Consider the following 27,680-nt stretch of genomic DNA (forward strand, 5'->3'; position numbering starts at 1 on the left):
TGTATTTTTTAAGGCAGGCAGTTTGCATTATTATACTTTTTCTTATCTTTCCTGGGGTAGTAGTAATTTCTGCCCTTTAAGTGTCACTTAGGAGATTGATCATTTAACTCAGGGTTCCATAGAAACCTTTGAAAAGTTGGGGGGATCAGGTTATTGACCTCTTATTATCTGGCATACTGTCTCCTAGGGAAAGACATTAATGGTGTGCTAATTCTGAAAAGCAGGGGTAAGGACATGCTGATTTATTGGCTTTTGTGAACAGGCCAACAACTATTGCAAGCAGCAGAGGGTAGGTACATTGGCAATCACTGGCATACATACCAGTGAGAGAAAGTCTTCAGGGTATTTTTGAAAATTAGACATTGTATTGTCAACCCTTGGCTTAACTGCTTAGTCCATTTATATACTCATCATTTTTTTTAATCAGATTTTTTAAATCCCCTCTCCTGATTATTTTAGAATGGAACATATATAAGCAGGGAAATTCTACTGAATTAATGAACACTGTATTTAGACTCCATCAATCACCAAGTGTTTATGAAGCTCTACTATGAGCTAGATATACTGTGCTAGGTATATAAATATGCTTGTGTACTTGGAGATACAAGCACAAAAAGTCAAAAAAGTCAACTTAATTCTAAGCAATAAAAAGTAAAAAACAAAAACACACAACAAAAACACAAAGTGAATAAATACATATATACATAGTAGTTAAAGATAAGGTAGTTTGGAAGGATGACTCTAGCAGAGTTGTTTGAGTAAGGGAGGGTTGGGGTTGTACTTAAGGAAAATTACTTTGGTAGCAGTGTGTAGGATGGACTAGAATAATGAGAGACTAGAGGCAGAAAAACCAATTAGGATGATATTGCAGATAATCTAGACAAGAGATGATGAAGGCATGAACTAAGGGAGTAAATACATAGGTGGAGAGAAGAGGTTGGACATGAGAGATGTTGCTAAGAGAGAAACAGTAAGAGTTGGTAAATAATTGGATCTATGGGGTGAGGGGGGGTGAGGAGTTGGAGATAATGCTGAGAATATGAACCTGAGACATTGGAAAGAGGGTGGTGCCTTCCATAGAAGAAAAGTTTAGAAGAGGGGAGATTTATGGAGAACAGTGAGTTCAGTTTTAGATATGTAGAGTTAAAGATGTCTTGAATGTCTAGTAGGCAATTGGTGATCTGGTACTAAAGTTCAGAGAAAAGACTGGGGCAGGATGGATATATATATATATATATATATATATATATATATATATATATATATATTGATGTGGGAGTCACCTACAGTAGAAATAATATTTAAATATGTAGTGGATGATGTGAGGTTACTAAGGGAACACAGAGGGAAAAGAGCAGAAGACTCAGGATAAAATGTTAGGGAACCACCCATAATTGGGGAGCCGAATGTGGAGGATGTGCTAGTAAAGGAGATTGAGAAGGGATGTACGACTGTTCCTATGCCAAGAAGGCAGCATTTTAGAATACTCACTGGATTTAATTTGGGATGTTAACTTCATTTACTAGTTCTCTTAGCTTACTAGCATGGTGACCAATCTTGTTGTCAAGTCATTTTCAATTCATCTTTTAGAATATTTACTAATCCAGTACAATAAACTTTTATTAAACACCTACTGTGTACTACAGTACTGTTCCAAAGCCGGAAGGAAGGACAGACGGACGGACGGACCTTTATTCTCTATGGGAAGTTTATGTTCATTTGAGGAAAACATGTAAATACAGGATGTCCCAAAAGTTTTGGTGTAGTTCAAACCTATTTAATAACTTAAAACTGTACTGGCTTTGGGATGCTGTATATATTTTCAACAAATCATTTATTCATAGAATACACTTATAATTATAGAGGTAATGTGATTGATTCATTTGAAAATATGATTGATTTATAGTACCAGGAGAAAAAGAGAAGTATTTAACTTCTTTTTCATTAAAATTATTTAATAATGAAATTTCTTGCTTCAGTATATAGTTAGTCACCTATCCTTGGACATGTTCAAGCACATACTAGATGACTGCTTGTTAGGGATAATACAGGAGACTTCTTTCTTAGAGATTCAGATTAATTGAACTCTAGAATTCTATAGTTGTATGTTAAAAATTTGGAGTTTGTCAGAAAGACAAGAGGGCCCTGGGAAAGTTGACTTGTTTTCACTTTATTTTTTTCTCATGTCTGCATTTCCCCAATGTAGATTTTTAAAGGTAAACATGTAATTATGATTTAGATACATCTGAATCTAATTTGAACTGGAGTGTCAGAAAAATGACTAGAAATGAAGGAATTCCTAACAGAAAATAAATGCACAGAAGAAATGAGTGCTTTAAAAGCATTTTAAATTTGAAGTGTATTCAGATTATTGATATAGACCTGATAGAATTTTACAAAGCAAAACAGTCATGAGATTGAAGAGACAGTTTCACAAGGGAATAAGATTACTCTTTTTCTGCTAGTCAGCTGTATATGCTAGGTTGGCAGGGGGTGAGAATAATACAATAGAGAGATAATATTTCTGATGATTTTGAAGTCATAGAAATAGTATTTCTTCATCATCACTTTTTAAATGGAAATTTTTTCACTAAAAAGATAATTTTGCAATTTGGGGCATTTATGTCTTTATAAACTTTAAGTCATTCTTGTTAGTTTAGGAACATAGATATTATTTATTCCTTGGTTACCTCACATAAAAAAAATATGTTTGATATAGCAAATATAAAAACATTTAGTTACACAAAATTTTAAAATCATTTTTCTATCAAAAGGAATTATAAGCTGCTATTCTTTAAATGATCTGTTTTAGTTTTTACCATTTTATAATATATGAAGGCCAGAAGTTAAGAACGCTACTACTTAGACTTCAAAGAATCTGTGATTTCTTCAATCTATTTATCCCCATCATCCGTTCAGAGTTTCTTATCTTGTACATTTTTGTCCATGTTTTCCCACAGATTCCCTGCAGATGAGATACTCAGTATTCATGAGTATCAGTGTAACACCAACATCCATGGTTTTTTTCTTCACTTTCAGCACATCACTGATCTGCTTCCATTTCCAATCATGCATTTCATGGATGATTATATCCCTTATGCTACCATTTCCCATTTGGTTCACCTGCAGCATTTATTCTTTGGATATTGTGTGGTTCCAAGAGTAATAATCATATTCATTTTGTGTTGGGGGGAAGCTTGGAGTTTATTTTTAAAAAATGAAACCCTAAACAATTTCTCAAATATAATCCAATTCTTTTCTTCTTGTTCAATTAGCGACCTAGCTCATTGTCCATCTGTGTTATCTGTCCTACACTTATGTCACAGTCTCATTAATTTCTTTTTATTGTGTATATTATAAGCCAATCTTTTTTGTGTGAATAATCATAGATATCCTTGAGGGAGTATTGTAATGTTCTGGGGCTTGATATAATCAATACAATGTGCTCATCATATCTGGAGGCCCTTACTATCTGTAGTGAATCCAATCTCTCTTCTATTTGGAGGTCATCCTCCATGAGAGTAGCTAAAACCTTTGTGAAGTATAAGTCTCCTTGTTTTTATGCCTCATTTGATTTTAATACTCATAGTTGTCGAACCAAATTATCTCTCTAGTTTCATTTATCAAGTAATATTGTATGAACCTAACACATGCAGCAGGATGAAGTATTGGAAGAGAGCTTCTACAGCTCCATTTTGTCTAATAGAGTCTGATGTTCTTTTTAAAATCAATAAATAGCAGAATCTTGTACTTTGTGTACTTTTCAGTCACTTGTATCACTGTAAAGATGCAAACTTCAATAGGCTATTCTTATAAAGATTATAAAGAAGGTAAGTAACATTGGTAGTATTGATGAACTATCAGTTGCATTTTGGGGCATTTTTCTCTATTTTTTCCATTTTTCTCATTATCTTTACTTCTCTGAGGTTGCTTGTAAGAAAAAAAAAAGTGACCGGGGTGGCCAGGTGGCTCAGCGAGTAAGAGCACCAGCCCCAGTGTCGGGGTGACCTGGGGATTGAATCCAGGCTCAGATACTTAGCACCACACCCAGAAATAACTGGCCTTGTAACCTTGAGCAAGTTACTTAACCCCAATTACTTTTTTAAAAAAAGTGACCACTCTCCTTTAAAATTGTGTCACCTCCAATAAGGATTTTCTTTGTAGATACTTGACCATTGATATAACTGCTTTTCTCAACTTCACCCTAAATGGCACTTTTATGACTTTGAGTGGCATGTTGTTAGAATTAAAAATGATAGCACTGCTCTTTTTTTTTTTTAAAGCAATCGGGATTAAGTAATTTGCTCAAGGTTACAGGGCCAGTTATTTCTGGGTGTGGTGCTGAGTGTCTGAGCCCGGATTCGATCCCAAGTCATCCCGACACTGGGGCCGGTGCTCTTACTTGCTGAGCCACCTGGCTGCCCCAGCACTGCTCTTTTTGATAGATAATTGTAGAAATGCTATCAGATCTGTTACATTTTCCCTCTATTTGTTGTCCTTTCAACTTTAGCTGTGAATTCTCTTGGATTGATTCAGATGGAGCTTGCCATATGCATTTTGTAGCTTTTTGCTATTTTATGAAGCAGTACTGGTCCTAAACTAGTTCTTTTCTTTGTATCGTTTTACACATGAATTTGTATTCTGAGTTGTTGCCTTTCACTACCATGTTAGGTGTTTGCTAAGGCAAGAAGTTTTTGGTTTTTGCTTTTGCCATTTCATTGTGATCACTGCTTTATATCAGTTAAAATTATCAGAATTTACCAACTTCAAAATCACTATATTTGTCTTTTTCAACATTTCCTATATTTTGGAATTTATGTATTGTTAGCTAGATTTATCCTCTCTTCTAATTTGATGCTGATTTTGACCTTTGCTCCTCCTGGTTACTGGTTTGATTGTGCACAGATACTTGATTGTCATATGACTCTCACTGGAAGTTTCCACAAAGTCCTGTTCTTGTCCTTTATCATACCATGTAGATGACACTGGAGTCTCCAAGTTTAGGCAAGCAGAACATGAACTCTCACAGGTTTTACAAAACTAAAAAGGTGCTGCATCTAGACTGAGTAGAAGACTGATTCTGTTGTCCAAGAACCAACCTAGCTGATTTGGGAGAGGTTCCTCATCAGAATGTGGATCTAGTACTAGGCGATGAATTCTTTGGCCATAGCAATCCATGAAACAGAAATGTTTGGGGGGGGGGGTGGGGTAGAGAACCTCATGGTTTTGAATTGATTTTGTTCACATAAGAAACTGTCAGCATTATGCCATTTTAAGGAAAATTATGTTTTCTAGATTTAATGTTCTCCATAGTAATCAAGAAACTGATTTTCAGAAAAGAAAATTTTGAAAACCAAAATTCATTGCAGTTTTGTTTATTTTCATTCTCTAAACTGTCCATCTAAGCAGTTTCTGCTTGTTTGATTTTTATTTTCTTTTTGTGTGGTGTGGTATCTTAGAAAGAACAGTGGTTATGAAACCAGAGGACCTAGATTCTTGGCTCAGCCATTTAATGCCTATGAAACCCTGGGCAAGTCCCTTCCACCTTTCCGGGCCTCACTTTCCTTATCTGGATTATATCAGATGATCTCTAAAAAGCCTTTGTTTTTCAACTTTGTTTTTGAAAATAATTACTTTTTTTAAAAATCAGTTCCAGTTTTAATGAGGAACTTAGAAAAGTACTTTTGCCTAGAGTATCATATTATGTAGATTGAGGACAATCATAGAATTTTGAATGCAAGGGTCATATTTGTGTTTAGAGGGTCTACTATTTTCATAAGAAATATTTTTTAAAAACTTTCTTTGAAAGGAAAAATTCTGCCTAATGGCCAATTATGATTTCTTTAGTTAGTAAAAATGTTAATTCATTTTAAACACAATTTCATGTGTTACCAAGAGCAAGTCACTTAACCCCTCTGAGCCTCAGTTTCCTGATCTGTAAATGGGGTAAATAACCTATAGTACATACCTCAAAGGGCTACTGTAAATACCAAATAAGAAAAGATATTTAAATTGTTATTGAAAATCTTAAAAAAACTCTGTAAATTTTAGTCTCTTTGGTATTCTCAGTGCTGATACATTTAAATATTTCCATCAGTGGAGAGGTAGACTCATAATTCCTTGGTGTATTTCAATTTCACAGACCCTGGAGGGAAAGAGGTTCCAGCTTCCTTTCAAGTCTAAACGATGCAACCATTCTCTCCCTCCTCTCCCACTTGAACATTTTGAACAAGCAGCACATTACTTTCCTTGTTTCTATTCTCTACAGAAATAAATGGATGCTACTGCCACTAGGCCCTCTTCACTCCCAATCCTTTGAGACCTAGTCAGGAGAACAAGAACATATCCACCAAACTCCAGATAAAACAAGAGGAAGCAAAGAAGACATTTAATCTAAGGTCCCTTCCAGCTCTACTGTGATCTCCTTCATCCTTTTTTTTATTATTAATTTTTTACACATTCATTTCCAAATATATCCTTTCCCCCCTTCCCTTACCTTGTGAGCCATCGCTTATTAAAAGTAAAAAATCAGTTAAGTAGTATTAAACATGTCATCTGGATCTGATTGTCTGTGTGGTGGTTTACACCCATGATTACTTCTGCTAAGAAGCAAAGGGAGATATGTTGTGTCATTTTGTTTCAGATACAATCCTGTTCACTCATGTAATTACATGTTTTTTTTTTATTCTTTGCATTTGCTTTGCTGTGGTCATTGTATATGTTGTCTTTCTGATTCTACTTTGCATCAGTTTATGTAAATTTTCCCATACTTCTCTGAATTCTTCATATTAAAATTTCTTGTGGCACAGTGATATTCCATTGCCTTCACGTACTGTAATTTGTTGAGCTTCTACTTTGTTTCTGTTTCTTTGCTACCATAAAGAGTGTTGCTCTGAATATGTTGATTTTTATTGGACCTTTCTGTCTTTGCCCTTCTTAGGATATATGCCTGATAGTGGAGTCTCTAGGTCAAAGGGTATGGACATTTAAGTGACTTTTAAAGCAAAATTCCAAATAGTTTTTCAAATTGGTTGGACTAATTCGTATCTGCACCAATGCTGTATTATTGTTTCTGTCCTTCAGCAGCCCCAACCATATTAATAGCCATTTCAGCCTTTTGTTATATTTGAGAATCTGTTTGTTGGATTAGAATTTTTTAAATTTGTACTTTTCTAGTTTTTACTAATTTGAAATATTCTTTCACATAATTGTTAATAATTTGAAAATCTTTTGAGAACTGTTTATATCTTTTGACCACTAACTCATTAGATAAATGCTTTTGGTCTTACATGTTTGTATTCCCAACATATTTTGAATTACATAACCTGAGAGATAATTTGATAGAAACATTTTCCCACAATTTCCCATTTATTATAGTTGCATTGATTTTATTTGTACAAAAGTCTTTCAGTTTTATATTTTTCATCTTTTTCTTATGGGAATAGTAGGCTCTCTAGACACAGATATGACTTTTAATTAAAAATCTATAAGCGGCTTTCAAACATTTTTTTTATTTTCCTTAATCTACATAATATGCTACTCTAGGTAATATTATATAAAAATCTTCCTATTGCATGGTTTTTAGAAATCCTTATTGGGTATGGGGGTAAGGGAATAAGCAAGACAAATGAGGCCAAAAGTTCATATTTGAACACCTTAGTTTAAATGTGTTCTTCATTGTTTAAGAAAAATCAAAACATTTTTTAAATTAAAAAAAAAAATACTCCAAGAGGAAAAGATGAATTTCCCCATTTTCCTTCTCTTAAATTTTCTCCCATTTTGGCATTCACATATCTCTAATCACCATAAATAATGATTATTAATTATTATTATTATCTATATTAACATTGTGAAACAGTAGTGAGTAGGAAGAATAGATAGAATTTATATTCTCAACCCATAGGCTAAACATTTTCTTGGTGTTGAATAGGGTAAGGAGAAAAAAAGTTTTAAAACTCAGGTTCTAAAATAGTTTTTTACTCAATACCTTCCTCAGTTTATCTTTACCCTATATATTCCATTCTACCCACCTTTAACCAAAAATCAGTGGGACTGTTAAATGTAAGGTTCTTTTGACTCATTACCAACCAGTGATTGATTCATAGTTGCCTCATCTGTATGGACTGGTTCAAAGTAATTAAGTGAATTTTTAAAATTCACATTTACTACTTCTCTTCAAGTAGCTCAGAAGGCTCTTTAGCTGGAGTCCATGGGTGATAGATGGATAGTTCATGCAGTCCATGAACTCAGATGTGAAAAAATTGCATTTTATTTCAATTGATTTCCTTTGCAATACTGTATGTTTTATTTTATGCGTTTATAAACAGTATTCTGAGAAGGAAGGGCTACATAGGTTTCAGCATACTACTGGAGGGGTCTGTGACTCCCCTCCCCTCCAAAAAAAAAAAGATTAAGAACCTCTGGGTCACTCTCTTGATCTAAGAAGTAGATCCTAACTATCCATTGTATGGTGACTTGGAGAGATCACTTTCCTTTTACTGGTAAATTATTGAAGAGCTATGGTAGCTTCCTTTGAAATTACATTTTTTAGCTCCTTTCACTTCTGAAATTAGGAATTTAAGGAACCCTGAGGATGATTCCTTTGGGATAAAGTGTGTTGCCCTGTGTTCTTCTATTTGCCTCCTTAGTAACAATAGGGAGATTTCATATTAAGAGGTTAGTCAATTAAAAAAGAATTTATTAAGCATATACTATGTGCCAAAAAGGCACATATAGTCCCTCCCCTCAAGTACTTTGTATTTCTTTGGGGAAGACAGCATACAAATAATTGTGTATTTACGTGATATATGCATTTTAAATGAATAGTAATCTCAAAAGGAAGGCACTAGAATAGGAGGAACTGAGAAAGGTTTTCTTTCACTAGTTGAAATTTGAACTGAGACTTGAGGAAAAGCAGGGATACCAGGAGAAGGTATTGAGGAGAGAGAGTGTTTTCATCATGGGAGAGAGCCGGTAAGAAGAGGCAGGCCTGGTTTGTAGACTACTTGAGGGAAATGGGGTATTATAAGACTGGAAAGATAGAAAAGGGGCCAGATTGTAAAGGACTTAAATGCCAAATCAAGCATTTAAAGAAGTTTAAACTAGTTACAGGATTGAATCAAGAAATCCAAGTCCCTAGGACAGGAGTTAGTCTTTTTTTTATTGTTTGCCCATCTCTATTTAAGTTTCTCCTAGCACATTTCCCAAACTGCTCCTTTGTATTTATCGCTTTCTCCCTTGAGATTATAGTTATTTGTGTCCTGATCTTCCCTTCCCCAATCTCCTTACTTTCATTAGACTTGGAAATTCTTGATAGCTTGGTCTGTGTTTTCTCTCTCTTTGTATCCCTAATACCTATCACATAGGCACTTAATAAATATTTACTGAATTGAATTTAAAAGATAATGTTATGGGAAAAAACCAAAGTATTTTGCTGAAGCAAGGAATCGTTAAAATTTCTGCTCTGTGGCATTAAAGATCTAGTTATGTATAAAATCTTCTGTGTGTATTCTTAAATACTCTCTTGTAGCCTATGATACTTTTAAAAATGTTTTTAAGGGATTTTCTTAGAAAGCTACCTGATTTGTATAGTATTGCCACTCTCAAATCTATAACTTGCTTCCACAGTTGACGTAAGCTAAATGATATGATATGTAAATGAGATAATCACTTATGCTTCATAGAAAATTCTAATGTTAGCATGAGCTTTTATTTAAATATGAAGAATATTTCTAGGTGTCCATTGTGTTAGCCCTCTTTTAGAATGGAAAAGGAAGTTTTTTTATAGTATGTTGGAATTTGCATTAGAGTTGGAGCCCTACAGAAGCAATATAAGAATAGTGTGTATCACTATTGAATTATTTGTCTCGAGTCTTTGTGTGCAAATAATGTGACCTTTTCATAGGTCAGATAGAGAAAATGAAGTGCAAAGATTATAGCTTTGTGGTATAGTAGGAAGAGCCCTGTAGTAGAAGATCTGGTTTTTAGCCCTCAATATGTCCCTAACTTTTACCTCTCGTGTTCACCTCCAAAGTGAGGGGATTGAAGTAGAAGATATTTAAGGTCTCCTCCAGCTCTAAAACTTCATGGAATAATCAGTATGGAATTTAAGGGTACAATTTTCTATTCTTACTACTAAGATACAATTTTTTTAGGGTACATGATCTCTGATTGTACCATTAGCAAAGAACTTTAAGCAAGAAAAGTACAATCATGTGGTATCCTGTGTCTGAAAGTCAGTCTGTCAAGTAAGACAGAAACCCATAATGGAATGGGAAAAGTTTATGATGACTCAGAAGGATAAAATTTAACTTTGAGTTCCGGCTCTGATATTTACTAGTTGTGACTAGGTGCAAGATAAAGTAGATAGAGCACTGGCCCTGGAGTCTGGAATACTTGAGTTCAAATTCAGTCTTAGACATTTTACTAGCTCTATGACACTTAGCAAGTCACTTAACTCTTTCTATCTCAATTAACTCATCTATAAAAATGGCTATAATAATTGCACCTACACATCAGGGTTGTTGTGAAGATGAAGTGTAATAATATTTATAAAGCATTTTGCAAACCTGAAAGCTCTATATGAATGCTAGTGGTGATGGTGATCTCAGTTTTCTCATCTGAAGAACTTGCCTCCAGCGATTGACATGAAGAAATCTCTTCATAAATTTCAGTGCACTAATCAAATATGAGCTATTACTACTATTATAGCCATGAAATAATAATTTAACAAGTATTTTTAGAGCTCTTATATGCTAGTCACCAAAAGGAAATAAAAACAAAAATAAAATTGATCCTACCCTCAAAGAACTTATATTCTATGGGAAAAACAATACATGTATGTGTATATTCTTATGTATATATTTTCACATGCACACCCATATACACATAGACATGCATGTGCACACATGTGCAGCATATAAAGAAAAATAAATATGAGGTTATTTAGGATGGGAGACACTAACACTTGGGGGGGACTCAAGATGACCCTTCTTTGAGCTTAACCTTTGAAGAAAACTAAGGATTTTAGGAGGCAGAAGTAAAGAGGGGGAGTTCATTTCAGGAATAGGGATGGTATGTGCAAGGCAAGATGGGAGGTGAAGTTAATTTGTGAGGAACAGCAAGAAGTCTAGTTTAGCTGAACTATTTAGAGTGCATGAAATGGAATGGTATATGATAATACCAGAAAGGCAGATTGGACCAAAAATATGAAGAGTTTTAAATGCCAAAGGAAAGAATTTAGATTTGATTCTAGAGGTATTAGGGAGCCATTGTGTTTATAGAATAGGGGAATGACATGATGAGACTTGTGCTTTAGAATAATCATTTTGGCATCTAAATTAAGATGGATTAGAATGGAAAGAGACGAAGTAGAGAAGCTGTTGTAGTAGTCAAAAAGTGATAAGGGCCTAAAGTAGGATGGTGGTGTAGGGAGGTAGATTGTGGAGGCAGAAACATTGAGACTTGGAGGCTGGTTGAATTTAAGGAATGAGAGAAAGTGAGGAGGCAAGGTTGGGAATCTAGATGACTGAAAGGAAGGATAGTTGTGTGCATGATAAAATTAGTAAAGTTTATAGGAAGAGGAGTAGATTTGGGGGGAGAAAGATGAGTTCTATTTTAGACATTTTAAGTTTATAATAACTTGGTATGTCCAAAAGAAAATTCATTTCCTTTCTCTCCAAGTACATCCATCTTTCTGTTCTCCTTTACCCTATAAATTCAATTACCTCACAAGTCCAATAAGTGATAGATAATGGGAGCTCAGGAGAGAAGGTATGGAAGGTATGGCTGGATATATAAATCTTGTAGCATCAGCATAGAGATAATAATTAAACCTTAGTATTTAGAGCTGGAAAGGACATTGGAGTTCATCTAGTTCAAGGTCCTTATTTTGTAGGCAGGGAAACTGAGGCCCAGAGAGGTTGTAATTCACCAAAAGTTACATAGATTTCCTAACCTGGAAGTCCCTTACTTCTTCTGTAACACTGTAACAGCATGAATTTCTCACTGTAGCAGATTAATTTAGTTTTCCTACAAAAAGCTTGCTTCTTAAAGGAGCCTTACCCATTTTCTTTTTCAAACACGTCAGTATTGTTTGAATAAAATCAACTTTTTAAAGTGTTACAGGAGTTTTCTGATTAGAAGTTATGCTAGATTAGCAAAAGCCAAATTGAATTATCCCTGGCCTTAGAGGGCTGCCCTGTTGATGCTGCCTTATTTGTCATTTGGAAGAAATAAGAAAATTTAAATTAAGGCTACTTACAATCAACAAGGAAGATTTTTGTCCTTTTGAAGTTGTAGTCATGATAACAAAGGGGAGGATAGGTTTAACCACCTTTTATTTTTCTCCTTATGTTAGATGTATTTTGTTTATTTGATGGAAAAGTTTTGATGGATAATGTACACTTTGAAGAAGATTTAAAAAAGCTATCAGAGTTGATGGATCACCTAGGTCTTGTCATATTAGTGGGCAGGGATTAATGTTTGTAACTTCTTACACAGTGAAATGAGCAGAGGGATGATTATGGAGCACTTACATATTTCATAATTCCCCACAGCTTTTATGAACTTAGTGTCATTCATGGGTGAGACCATTTAATATTTGAAAATAAAAAAATTAATTTAATTTAAACTAAATTTATATATAGTATTGAACAATTTCTCCTTGTTTTCTCAGTATGTAAGATTATTTTTATCAGTAATTAGTCTCTTGAGTGTTTTTCATTTTTACCCCAAAATGGGAAGAGTAATTTACCAGTGTGATATTTTGGAAATACTTTTATAGATGATGGCATACTATGGAGAATAAAAGCACAAAAAATGGGTGATTCAGGTAATATGTATCTGTTTTATGTTTCCCATCTCCTGTGCATAGATGCAGTGAAACCACTTGTGCAAAATAACCATTTTAATGGAAAACTCAATTTTATGAAATTAAATGCCCATTAAGATTTTAATTTGTTGCCCCATAGTTTCAAAATTTTCTGGATAAAGAAGCACCTCTCTATATTTTAGTACCTTTCTGAGTGTTTATAGCATATACTCATGTAGACTATTAAAGTTTGGGGGTTTAGTCATCTTAGTAGTTAAATACCAATAGATTACAAAATATAAATAATTTCCATGAATAATAATCCAGCCCTATCATCTTCTTAGGTCTAGCTTTTTTTCATTCTTCTTGTTCTCTCAATCTTGCCTTCTAATTTTTTCCTGCCTTTAAAAGCAGCTATTGTCTAGTCATTTAACCCCTTGGCTACATCACCAGCTCATTCATACTTCATCTTTCCACCAATGATGTCATTCACTCTTCCTCTTTTCTGCCTTCTTTTTCTCCTTTTCCCTCCCTTTCTACTGTTAGTCACATCATATGCATTAGCTAACCTTATTTGATGGCACTTTAAAGAGATTTCATTAGAGACTTTAAAGATACTATAGTTGCCCCCAGGTTCCAGTCAGCCAGTCAAATTCCTTCATATAGGGAGGGAGACATCTTACAAATACATTTTTCCCTTAATCGATTACTTTAAAATTGGCAATATAGTTTACTTATCCAGTTCTATGGGTGGAAAGAGATGCAGAGATTGTTTATACTTTACCAAGGACTCCTGAAGACCTAAATGTGATGTTGATGATGGTGGCCATAATTACCAGTTTTCTAGTGTTGAAACCAGGGTTCCAGTATTTCTCTCTGACTAGATTTCCAAATCTATTGTCAGGGTAAGCATACATAGGTACCTCTAGCATGATGATACAAATCAAAGTCTTTTCTTGGATTCTTCATTGTTCATAGATCATATCCCTTACATAGTAGCTATATTAGTCACCCTAATATCCTATAAGTTATACATACTACTGTTAGATTATCAGTGCAAAGGAAGGGAAACCATTGCATAGGGATGATATTTCCCCAGATCATTTAAATTAGACTTTGGCATCTATTATATCAATGTTTCACATACAGGCTATTGATACACTAGTATGTCACAAAGATACCACTAATATCTTGTGGTAAATTGGTTCCAGTTCTCCCTTATATGTGTTATTACTGGGGCCATTTTTGTGCTTCTGGTCTGTGTTCTCTCACGTGACCTCAGTCAGAGTTAGGTCGTGGCTGGAGTTTCACTTGGGCATTGATTGTGTCTTGTAATCTGATTTCCCTCCTCTCTTCTACATTTTTATGGCAGAGTTCTAGGCATATGTGTCTTTCTTTTTTTCTCTCTTTTTTTTTCCTATTATAGTCAATAATTTTTCCCTCTCCCCTCAGTAATTGAACTGCCTCCAAAATAAAGTCATTTTTGATCAGTGGATGTATACATTCTCCTACCTTCCTCTCACCCAGCTGCACCACAGTAATTTTAGAAATTTGCAAGTATGTTGCAGAGCAGAAAAAGTTGAGAAATAGGGTAATAAATACTGAGTTTTAAAAAATTTATTGTTTATGTTTTGCTTAAGATGATGCTGAAATTACTTTGCATTCCTTGAACTGACACTAAATGATATGGTCAGGGAGCACAGTACTGAAGCATTTGGGTTGGCAAAAGAGAGGCTAGTTTGGAATTCTTAGATTTGCCATAGACAACCTACAGGACTTATCTAAATGTGTTTATATATGAATTGATTATATTTGTTTTGTATTTCTGTGCTTATTCATAGCTATCCTAAGATTTTGGTTTATTTTTAAAGCTTCTATAATGGTTTAGGTATGACTTAAGAACCAAGTTAATTTTTATTTTCTAAGTTTAAAGAATTCACAAGACAAATAAGAATAATACTTCTTATTGTACATCAGTATTATAAAGTATTTTGAAAATATCAATTCATTTATTCTCTCTGCACCCTCCAGCAATGAAAGGAAGACTGAGCAAATGTGGTATTCAGATAGTAGACACATTCTTATTGATATATTTTCTTGTTGTTGTTGGAATAGTTAGTTTTTAGGTGATTATAAAAATGCTGTAATTCAGTGAGTGTTTTGCTGGTTATATTGTTCTGTTTTGTACGTGTGTTTAAATAGGATGACAATCATCAGCAAAGTATTTTGTTAGTGTTTTCACTTGGCATTTTTGGTGTGTTTGTTTCCTACAACACAGAAGTAGAGTACGTGTGGTGACCTTAGCTAGCAGCCATTCCACCTTTCTAGGCAGCTGCTGCTATGAATTGCCTTTGTGACAGACGGGACCATGGTCATAGTTACCAGAGGACACCCTTGTGGTCATAACCAAGTTATAAATGTCACCAACATTCTTTTTGAATGTCTATCACATGTGTATCAGTGATTCTAAAGTAGAAAAAATGAAACAAAGATTCATTTGGGAGTTAGGACTCCCAGAAGATTACTTTTAAAGCAGCATAGCAGAAGGAGTTGTGACATGCATCCATAAGCAATTGTCGTGATCTGACAGTTATTTAGCCCTCAGTTCCTAGCCCTTTGGTTGAACTGACAGCACGCCTGCAAAGATAGTGAGGCCTGTTTCAGCCCCATTAATGTCGTCTTGAATGTTAGCCTGCAGTCTGGAAAATGATAAATGTTCAGTGATTGATGATTTTATAGTCCCAGGGGATTCTGGGTGGTTTCTGGTTGCTGAGAGCCAGAGCAATTTTCTCCTTTGCATGGGCCTCTTGCTGTCAGTTTTTCTAGCATTTACTCTGAGGGGTTTAAAAAAAAAACCCAGGGTGTTTAGGTATGTCTCTGTAACTTTTCTTTAATTGAATAAAAAATAAACATCTTATTTTTAAAAGTAATTTTAGAGATTAAAAGCTATACTTAGTGATTATAGTTTAAGAACTTAGGCAATTTTAATTCATGAAGTTGCCTTTTGGTTCAGATAACACCTAGTTCCAGGAATATTTTAGTATCCTCCCTCTCTTTCTTCACTGTCTTATTCCAAAAAAGAGAAAAAAAAAGTGTATTTTGAAGGAACACTAATAATAGCACTCTTGAAACGACCATACCAACTTTATTGTTTTTTTTCAGGTGTATTTCATTTTTCAGTGATTTTTTTTTTTAAAGATCAAGCTATAGAGAAAAGGCTCCCCTTTTCCTTTTGTATACAATCCTTAGTTTCCCAAGGACTTTTTAAAAACTGTATTAGCATGACAGATTATGATTGTAATCTTGTTTTAAATTTTTTATTTGTTAGAGAATAGATTGAAAAACCAATTGGAAGTGCAGTTTAGTGCTTTTCAACAAAATTCTTAATTATCTTACTTTTAATTGAAGAGACCAAAGTGGCAAAGAATCGGTGAGGAAAGAAAAGTAGATGTTTCCTGATGTTTTTGTATCCATGATGATATATTTTCTTATTGCCACTTTTTTATGTGTTTAAACTTTTCCCTCTGGATATGAAGAGTTTTAAAAGTTCATTGCAACAGTATTTCCTAGTGTATGCAATCTTTATGCCCCACCCCATGTCTGGAATCCCTCAATCAACTACAGAATATTATAAAATCATAGAATATTGGTTTGGCAATAACCATTGTGACAAAAATGTTTTATGTTGAGAGACCTACAGAAATTTTTTTTTTCAGAGAAAAAAGTTCAACAGATAGGTAGAAAACATTAATATAGTACATTTGCTATAGCATAGTATTTTTTTTAATAAAACAATAAACAGAATGACCAATTGTAAGTCTGTCTATTAATTAGGAGAGTGTCATTACACTCAATTAGCAGGACTGCCAAATAATCTCTTTAATACTCTGGTCTTTTTTTCCCTAGGGTTTTGCAGACAGCCCTCATTACAGTGATCACTTGAATGACAGTCGATTAGGGGCCCACGAAGGCTTGTCCCCGACACCTTTCATGAACTCAAATCTGATGGGTAAGTAGGTAATTCTCTCCGAGTAGCCCCCTCCCTCAAAGCCTCTTTGGTCAGGAAGAAACATTTTTCATCCCCTTGTCTCAGTTCAGCACATCAAGCATCTGGGAGTTTGAGTTTCTAGTAGCAACGGAAGAGTTTCGCTCTACCCGGGCCTCTACTGGTGGAACTTGCTACTCCATAAAGGCCTGGCCTTCCCTTCACAAAGCATCATTGTCCTTGGTCTCAGAAAAGAGGAGGCAGTGTTAATGCTGACAGTTCTGCCAGAAGCTTGGTAAACAGGAGTGTGGAATAAGCTCCTTCTTTCTTTAGCAGAGAAGCACAATTTTAAAAAAATTAAGTGTTTTGGTATTTATCTAAATGGAGGGAGGGGCAGGGAAGGGAAAGTAGGTATTGGATGTGTGTTTGTTTACCTGGCTTCTGCAAAAGAAAAAAAATAGAGTAGATCACTAAAGCTGATTTTGCTTACTCTTGAAAGCATTTGTCTCCTAAAAGCAAAATTTCTCAACTGCTCATTCATTTAATTTTACACAGAAACATTTCATTCTTTGTTATATACACTTTGCTTTGGCTCATGAAACAGTTTTTGTTCTGTAAAAATGAAGATTATATACCTAAGTATGCTATCTGTAAATGATTTCTATACCAGTGGCATCTATCTCTTGGTCATTTTCCCAGTAACAATCGCCTGTTTCCTGGTGTCCTTTTCCTTATGTAAAGGAGCATTGATCATGTCAAAATAGATTGAAATATGTAGATTTTTAAATCTTTGATTTAAAGTTTGAAGTTTGATTGTTCTGCTGATTCTCCCCTCCCCCTACTTTCTGAACGTTTTAATTTCTAACCTGGAGAAAAGAGTATGTGTATAGCTACACTTTATCCTTCAGTACCGTGTTTTTCCCCATTTCCTTAAAGTTGGTACCTGAGAACATAAAGTATTTATTGTTGGGACAAAGACATAAAAGATACATTTACTTTCTGTAAAGAAAGCAGTTGGTGTGATTGACATTGCTTGTATCACATATCCTGTTTCTTATGGATGTGACCTATTTTGTGATCTTAACATTGTTTGTATAAGACACAGCCATGCTAATCTAAGTGGATTACCCAAATCCAAAATCCTGGTCTGCAATTTCTTTTTTTTCTTTTCATTTGCTTTATTCTCATTTCCTGCATTGTGTTGAACAGACAGAATCTAAAATTGAAATATAGATTGCCCAGGGCATCAGGTATCAGTTTAATAAGTGTCATTTATCAACCAAATCTTTAGATATAATAAAATAACTTAATTTTCTGTTCCTATTAATTCAAACAGCCTACAGAAAGTTTGTTATTTTCCATTAATTAACATAATAAGAAGTCAGTTTTCATTCTTTATTGTTTAGTGTCAGAATTCATAACAAAATAAAATGATTTTTTCAGTTGGTCAAGTGAAATCTTTTTAATATATTCAGTAAATATACCCATGTCAAAGTAGCCCATATCAATGTAATATTATAGCTAAGTATAACTTGTCAAAGAGACACACGCAAACTTCTAATTAGTTTATCATGGGGGGAGGGGCCTGGGAAAAGTGAGATTTTTATTTCTTGGAGTTTGGTCTGAATTCTAAATTTCTCAGTGGAGGCCATAACTTAAGAAACAAATTGCCTTTTTGTTATTGATGTTGTTACCTTTATTCTTAGTTCCAAGAGATGACTCTAAATACAGTAGAATTACATCATTAGCGCAGCTCTGAACTGAGGTGACTGTTAAGATTGCAGGGGGTTGAGGGTGGGAATTAAATGAATCATAAGAGGTATGCATGTCAGTCACTTGCTCTGAGCAGCTGTTGACTAAAAATATTTCTGTAATTCACTTGGAGGTAACATTTTCAGTTCTGCCTCAGTTGGAACAGTTATGAGTATGTGCCTATAATTCTGTCTGTTTGCAGATAATTATTATTAGAACCTCTTAAATAGTTATCCACTACCCAAAGTATAAAATCAACACCTAAAATAGCCATGAAATAAAATAAAGTAACTGTGATATATAAACAGCCTGGTCTCCACAGTTCACAGAACATAATTTGCATTCTTCTGAATTGCATTGCATAGTTAATCAGGTACAGCTTTAGAAACCATAAGTTTTCCTTTGGAAGTTTTAACCATCTAATCTAAAGTGTTCATTTACATATGGGGGTGGGAGGGGAGGGATAACCCTGGAAAGATTAGTCTGAAATGTTGAAAAGGAATTCACTAGTCATTAGCAATATCTGATTTACTATACTTCCTTCTCTTTATTTTCAGTAAAAGTGATCAAATGAGGTATTTTAACTGAGTATATTGTCAATCTAACATCATAGTCTAAAGACTATCTGCATGACAATAGCTTGCTCTTAGAAATGAATGTCTTTCAAATTGTAGAGCAGCTCCAGACAGCAACAGCCAATCCAACTTGATGTGAGCTGCAGTAATTGAGCACTTAAGATAGAAGAAGATATGTGGGTTTATAGCACAAGGTAAAGTTCGTGTGAATGGCTGCATTTTTTGAGCTGCTTCATAGTTTAAAGGAGTTTGAGCTGAGAAGCTTAAGTTTGTCAAATGCAGGCAAAACAGGGCAGGCAGGGTTAGAATAGGGTTTATCCACAGAGACCTCTGATCATCATCAGATTCTTAGTAGAAGCAGTGGCTGAGGAATTTCACTGAAACAGTTAAAGCTGGTACAGAAAGCAGCAACATATTTCATCATTGCTGTCAACATTTAAAGGCACCATTAAAAGGGGTGGGGGGAAGAGGAGAGAATTGTATGTCGAGGGAATGTTGTTATTTTGAGTATTATGTTCAGCCATAAGCACATTTGCCTGAAGAGATAGTGGATTATAAAGTGCCACTGTCTTTCATGATGGAGCTCTCAAACATTTTAATGATCTTGTACATTGCAAAAAAGAGAAATTTTGTCTAACAAGGGTTGATAATGATTCAATAATGAACAATTTGCCACAGAAAGATGCATTTCCATATTCATTTAGATATTTTTGAAGTGTTTTGCACAGGAAGTAAAGCTATTATGTTGGATCAGTTAGTGTTCCTCTCTAATGAATTCTAGAATTATCCTGTTGATTTGTCAGTATGGAAAAGAGGGCTTTTCTTGTGTTTCAAGTGAAATAAGTACATCCTTTTGGCACAAGGGTAAGTAATTAGCATCAAACAGATTTGTATTCTCTCAATGTGAAGCTGAAATACATTGACCGTGGCTATGAATTCCTATAGTATCACTAAGCAATGTATGATCTTATTTCAAGATCTCCTCTATGTGTGGTTCTGGGTTTTTTTTCTCTGTAAAAGAATATTCCAATTAAAGTTCACTTCTTTCTTCTAACTCCCAATTTTGTTATACTTCTCCTCCCCCTATCTCTTTTGTTTGATATCTGTCAAGGACTAGTCAGAATTTTATTTTATGGAAGTCTTCTTCTTCCATCCCCAGTGTTTTTGCCTGAACTTTTAATTGCTACCACTGATCTACTCTGCACCAAGACCAATTAATCTAAAGGAAAGAAATAATAAAATAGGGGAGATGGGGGAATGGAGTGTTAAAGTACCTGATTGGCCAAGAAATTTTGAACTTATACAATATACCTTTTCTAAAACTTGTACATTATTTCTGAGATCTCATTTGGGCTTTATGGATTATTCAGTTGTTAGCCTAGGATAGTCTACATTATGTTGTGTGGAATGAACAATGAATATGAAACAGGACACAGGTTCTCCTGTCATGTATTAGCTAATAGACTTCAGCAAGTCCCAGACCTCACTGTTATTTTCCTCACTGAGGGAATTAAATAAGAGATCTTAAAAATGCTGATTCTACGATCCACTAGTATTAGCATGAGATAGTAGGAAGAGGTGGGGATTTGGAGTCAGCAAACTTGAGTAATTATTGGACAAAGTCAATTAAAAATTTTTTTATTTTACTTTGTTGCTATTTGGAGGGCAACTGGGGTTAAGTGACTTGCCCAAAGTCACACGGCTAGTGTGTCAAGTGTCTGAGGCCAGATTTGAACTCAGCTCCTCCTGACTCCAGGGCTGGTGCTCTATTCACTGTGCCACCTAGCCGCCCCTCAATTAAAATTTTTCCGCCTCAGTTTCCTCATTTGAATAATGAGAGAGTTAGGGCATATATCCTTTAGGCTCTCTATGCTCCAATATCTAGCAGAATCCCTATATGCTACACAGAGGAGCAGAGATTATCATCAGCCACTTGAAAAAAAATGAAGCAAAGAATAGTCTAATGACTTCCCCAAAGTCACTTAACTTTTAAAGTTAGTGGGAAAGCAAGACAGATCAGCCAATGCTCCTGACCCCTAGCTCAGTATTCTCTCTATTAGTCCAACTTATTTAGATGGAACTGCCCTCTTGTGGACCCCATTGACCTCCTGGGGTGGTTATAAAGATAAAATTAGATTCATCTGTGATGACATTCTGAAAAGTAAAAAAAGCAATGTTTACTCTAATTATCCATTTGGTAGGTCATTTAAGTCTCATAGTAATTCATAATTGTTTTGATTTCCTTGGTCTAGGTTTCAAATACCCCTTTGACCTAAAATATTTAACTTAAATTACGTTTGAATGCCTCCCTTCCTTCTTGCCATTGAAATCTTTCCAAATTTCTTGTTACCTTCTGAGTTTAAGGGATGTAGTGGTCATCAGACTACCTTTATTATTTTAGTTATGTTGTGACTTAACCATAGCATGGCCAGTCTCCTACCCTTCTCCAGTTCTTTCTTTCTCATTTGGTCACTCCATGGTGAGCATCATATTCTTCCCTCAGTGTCCTTTTGCTCATTTCTTACCTCTCTTGAGATTTCAGCTCTTCCCCCACCTCTAGGATGAGAGAAGGAGCTTGTCATTTTGGTTACAGTAAGTAACTAGATTACAGTAAGGATTTCTGCTCTGCAGGCATCTATCTCAGATACACTACAAAGGGGGTGTTGCATAGGGTTTTGTTGGACCTTTTAAATATCATTTCTATAGAAAAATGAATTTTGAATTTCAGACAAGTAACTTGTCAACATTAGATTTTTGGAACACAATTAAATCTTAGGTTACATTGGACACAGTATAGCCACAACTCACATTTATATCATCCTAGTCCCTAAGTTTCTGTTTTTGTTTCTGTGATCAATAACCTAGTTGAGGCTTTTAATACCTCTGACCTCAGCTATTAAATCTCCAGTCCTTGGTTTATATCACAGACAAATTTATCTTTGCTCAGAACTCTGCTGTCAATTTCCTCTTGCCTGTTGAATTAAGCTCAGTCTCCTTAACCTGACATTCAGCCATCTAGAACAGTCTTCAACAGTTCAACATTATTTCATGTTACTCTTTAACACATACTTTACAGTAAAACCAAACTGCTGTACTCTCCCATCTCATACTTTAGTGCTTTCTTGCTCTTGATCAATCATTGTATTTCCGTATTGTCTGAATGTCCTTCCTGGCCTGTGGAAGTCCTGAAATCCTATAACTCCTAACTTGGTCAGTCAGTAACCATCTTCTGTTCATGTATATAGGTATTTTTTCATTGTCTTCCCCTGTAGATTGTGACTTTTTTTTGAGGGTAAGAACTATACTTCTGCCTTCCTTTGTACCAACTTAATAAATTTTGAGTTGACTGAGTGACTCTTGGAACCTCACTGTTTCATTTGTGCGTTTTTCATGCACATATATATGATCTTATATTATAGTATTTGTGGATCTCTCATATCCTCCTACTAGACAACAAGTTCTTTGTGAACAGAGATCTTGCTACTATCCAATTTTTATATCTCTCCCAAGCATCTAGCTAGCTGGTCTGCATGTAATAGGTGCTAAATAGGTATAAGTGTTCAGTCTGTTGAATTGAATACTTCCCAGGGATAGGTTTGAGATTCTTTTTAGTATTTGATTAGGAGCAGTTTTTTAGGAAACCATTTTGAAGGACTTTCTGTTTTGCAACCCTCCAGTCATCTTAGCCCCACATTATCTGTGACATTCAGAAGTCGGACCACCAGCTTTCTTTGGAAGAGCTATAGAATAGAATCCTTCAGATGGCCACCTTTTGCATGATAAAATTTAAATGTGAACTCCTTGGTTTTAGTGATTACGGACTTTGTTATTTCAGCTTGGCAAAATAAATGCTTGCTTATTGTCATTCTTAGATTTGGTCCCATTATCTGGTTCATCAGTTCATGTTGCCAGTACATAATGCATCCAACATTAGGGTTTCCCATGTCAGATTGAAGATTTCTTGAGGATGGATGGAACCTTTGCAATTATTTTATTGTATAGTATTCACTGCAGTACCATGTGAAATTCAGATCTTAATCAGTGTTTTATAATGCGGTTACTATTGCTGAATTTGGCGGGTTTTTTCCCCTGGCTTAAATCAGGTTGAGGGTTCATGAAGGCATTGTAGTCCATTGTATTCAGAGTTAGAGCTGTTTACTCAGTGTTCAGAACTGGAATAGGGAGTCCTTGTTTTGAATCCTAGAAACTGTTTGGCACCCCTTCAAAATGATGAGCTGGTTGTAGTCTTTCAAAAGCCATATTTACTCACATAATAGTCACATTTTTTTATCCCAGCCTTCCAAGCCCCCATGTTGGGATATGGTTCTTTCCCATATAGGTATTATCAGAAATGTGTGTTTTGCAACAGAAAAATATGACCTGTAACCTTCCTCTTTCTATTGGCATTTCGCTTTTCTAGTAACATTTTTATGCCTTTTGTTTGCTTTTAAACAGTTGCCAATATATTTAAACCCTACTGTGAGCTACTCTGGCGCATTATTTGAGAGTATTTACCACATTCCAGGTTTTTATTTCTGTCAATACTCTTCTTACAGATAGGTAGGGTGTGTGTGTATGTGTGTATATGTGCATACACATGCATTACATACGATACAGAATCTCATTTTGGGGGTGAAGTTTTTCAATATATTCAAACTCAAATTCTTGATCTCATTTCTTTCAGTCAACTTTGGTTAGTAAATGGAAATGAAACTAATAACGTTATTGAGCATGGCTAAAAAATTGAGAAATTTTAAGTGATTTCAGTTTTTGTGGCTACTTAGAATCATGTTTTAAGAACCAAAAAACTCACCACAGAATTCACATTTGAGAGTTTTGTACTTAGTAAATTCATATGAGCTTAGACTTTTAACTTTTTTTCTTGAAAAATGACAATTGGATACTTCCATCATCTGTGTGTAGAACAATGACTTTATATGCATTATTGCATTATAATACGTGATTTTGTTTTTCACTTTTACAATATCCCAGGAGAATGGTTAGACTTCAGGTTTTCTTTGACTATCTAGGGAATTGCAATTAAAAAGAAATTGGAGTCTAATCCTGCTGCATAGCAAATTAAATCAATTAGTTTATTTATAGTTAACTATTATAAATTCTGTGTTTTGCTTTTTGCATGATCTTCTCAAGTAGCCCTCTGTATAATATAGTAAAAATACGTTAATGCAATAGCTATTATTTTATTTTTAGATTCTTAGATTGTGGAAAGTTTCAGATTGGAGACTGATGATAGAGCAATATCAAAGTTGCTAATAGTTTCAGTCCATTCTACACTGGCAAGGCAGATTTTTATTTTATATTCAGGCACTACATTGTCAAGTCTTAGGCATATTTTATCGTATTTACACAAGTTTTCCTCATGTGAGTTATTTTTATGGTAGAACAAATAACAGTTCTCTAGAGTTAAAATTTAAAATTCCTCAATAAGGGATAGAAAAATTCAGTTCATAGGATCATAGATTTAAAATTGAAAAGGGACTTTAGAGATCATCAGGTTGTATCCCTTCATTTTATGTATGATGCAACTGAGAATCAAAAAGTTTAGGTGACTTGGCTAGTCTCTCAGGTAATAATCAGCAGATTTGATGGGGTTTTGACCCCATTTGGGGTTTTCTTGGCACAAATACTGGAAGAGGAAAGTGAGGCAAACAGGGTTAAGTTATTTGCCCAGGATAAAATTCTGCAACCAGGTCTTGGAGAAGTAATTTCTATAGGATAAATATCAGCTATAGCATTCAATAAATTGTAGCCTTAATGTAGAGTCCTTGTTTTAGGATTTCACATAAAACTGTTAATGGTTTATGTTTAAAGAGTTTTCTGATTTGATATGCTTTTCATCTCTAATTTTCAGTTATCTCACATGTGAAAGATTTGAGAGCTGATATGATGCTCTGCATTTGTTGTGATACAGTTGTTCTTATAAATTTCTTCCCAGGTATTACATTAAATGAATTCTGCTCACACCGAAGAATTGCTCTCATCTGTTTTTCATTTTCCTTTAGTGAAAGCTAATGGGTTTCAAGGAAATTAAATTACGCAGTCATTATTGACAGCATTAAGTGCAGAGCATTTCTACCCTTGAGTCCCCCCCCCCTTTTCCTTTTTAGACACATGAACGTAAGTTAAGCGCTTTTTTTCTTCTTCTGCATTTTTCTGTTAAGATTTCAATCAAGTAACCTTATAAAATATACTAATATTACCTTGAACTTTTTTCAACTGAAGTAGAAAACTATTTTCTCAAATATTATTGTAATAGGTATCTGCTTATTTGCGTGTTTTTTCATAGAAGGATTAGGGGGAGGGGCATGTGTATACACATGTGCTTATAGGTATATGTGTGCTCACATTTGCTGGCTCATAACATCTGGGGCTATTGAAATAACAGTGTAGGTCATCGTGTGCAGAGTTCTGTCAGTCATATAATTTACATGATCCTTCTTTCATTCTCTTAATCTCTTCCTCAGCTTTTCCTCATTATTTGTGGAACACTAAAGTTTGTCTGTGCTATTCAGCTCTTCACTTTTCAGCAGGCTTATACATTCTTTTTTTTTTTTTTTTTAAGCAATTGGGGTTACGTAACTTGCTCAAGGTTACACGGCCAGTTATTTCTGGGTGTGGTGCTGAGTATCTGAGGCCGGATTTGATCCAGGTCATCCTGACACTGGAGCCAGTGCTCTTACTCGCTGAGCCACCTGGCCGCCCCTAAGCAATTGGGGTTAAGTAACTTGCTCAAGGTTACATGGCCAGGTGTTTCTGGGTGGGTACTAAGTGTCTGAGCCCGGGATTCGATCTCCAGGTCTTCTCAACACTGGAGCCGGTGCTCTTACTCGCTGTGCTACCTGGCCGCCCCTAGGCTTATACATTCTTGTGTTCACTATCCTGTACCTGGGAGAAAGGGTTCCATGTCTACAATTAGAAATTGGTGCCTTGTAAAATACTTTTTACTACAGTAATGAAGAAGAAAAGGGACATATTGTCATCATCATCATCATCAATATTGGAACTCTGATCATTGATATAGGGAGAGTGCTCCATTTGAAGAAACTTCCTCTACTACTTCCTAGAATCCAGTAATGTGACAGTTATAGCTTGGATGCCTTCAGAACCAAACTGGTTCCTAACCTAGCTTCTAATTCTAAATGGTGGATGGGGAAGAGATGGAATACTATCAGCCAGCCCAACAGTCCTCCAGTTACACTGTATACATTCCTAGTTTGATATCTTTGTTCATGATATTCTGCTGTAACTTTTTATCATGATTGAATTCACTATTCCCCTTCCTCCCCACCTATCTAAATCCTGACCCATCCTACTATCCCTCATTTATATCTCCTCTCCTCTGAAACTGCCACCACCCAAGTGTAAGCTCTCATCACCTTGTCAACTATTGTCACCGCTTGCTAGTGGGTCCCTTTGCCTCAAATTCCTCCCTACTTCTGTCCATCTGCTACTCAGCTAACAAATACCATCTTAAAGCTCAGTTATGACCATGCAGTACCCTCCCCCCCCATTTAATCAATTCCAGTGACTCCCAGTTGTCCCCAAGATCAAAAACAAAATCCTCCATTTTGCTTTTAAAGTCCTCCATAGTCTGGCCTGTTCCTTTCCAGTCTTGTTATACCTTTCATATAGTCTTTGACCCAGGGACGCTGGCATCCTTACTGTACTTAGCTCTAGACATTCCATCTTCCAGCATCAGGCTTTTTCCCTTGCCATATCTTATTCCTGGAACTCTCTTCTTCTTCATCTCCACCTTCTAGCTTTCTTGTCTTCATGTACCTTAAGTTCTACCTTCTGCAGAAAGCCTTTCCTAATTCCCCATAATGCCAGTGCTTTCCACTATTATCTCCTAGTTATTCTGTCTGTGTGTATATATATCTACATATGTGTCTGTATCAATCATGTGTCTTTCTATATATTGTTTGTATATGGTTATTTTCCATGTTGTCTCCCTCTATAGACTGAGCTCCTTGAGGTCAAGGACTATCTTTTATCTTTCATTATATCCCCAGTGCTTAGTATAATGCCTAGCACATAGTGCTTAATAAATGCTTGTTGACTGGTGGCTGCATTGGATTTAAATCTCAGACCTTTGACTCCAGATACAGTAGTCCGCCCCATTCCACTTTGTCTCTTTGATGTTTTGGTTCCTCATTGTGAGAGCCATATAACTCATTAGGTTTTATGTCTTCCATAGCTACCAGAGTAGTGCCCTGAACATAGTGGATATGAAAAATTTTATGGTATTAATAGTGGAAACACAGGTAGAAAGCAGATCACATGGAGCAGCTTTGTGGCAGTCTGTCTGAAGGGGAAACTTCAGGACCAAAAATGCTGTTAAAATTTGACTTGCCTTTGCTAAGAAATTATGTGACCTGATAAATTGACTAAGAAATACTGATTTAAGTCAAGTGAAAAAAGAAAGTTTGTTTCCTCGTTGAGTGTGTTTCTCTTTATCGCACATATATTGAAAGAATCTTGAACTTATAAACTATGGTATAGAAACATTTTTTGACTAAAAATTAGGTAAAGATGA

The 27,680-nt window shown here is 35.2% G+C and overlaps 1 protein-coding gene across 5 annotated transcripts in view; it reads left to right on the forward strand.

The window, feature by feature from the left end:
- Positions 1-27,680, forward strand: part of TCF12 (transcription factor 12) — a 430,344-nt gene that overhangs the window by 207,531 nt on the left and 195,133 nt on the right. For all 5 annotated transcript variants that reach the window (XM_069098132.1, XM_069098130.1, XM_069098134.1 and 2 more), the window contains exon 5: positions 16,718-16,820. In XM_069098132.1, coding sequence (XP_068954233.1) covers positions 16,718-16,820 — 103 coding nt within the window. The remainder of the gene's footprint in view (positions 1-16,717; positions 16,821-27,680) is intronic.

The sequence above is a fragment of the Petaurus breviceps genome, unplaced genomic scaffold (genome assembly GCF_028583685.1).
Source record: "Petaurus breviceps papuanus isolate PSGF00001 unplaced genomic scaffold, PetGlider_PUasm1.0 37, whole genome shotgun sequence".
NCBI classification, from domain to species: Eukaryota; Metazoa; Chordata; class Mammalia; order Diprotodontia; family Petauridae; genus Petaurus; species Petaurus breviceps.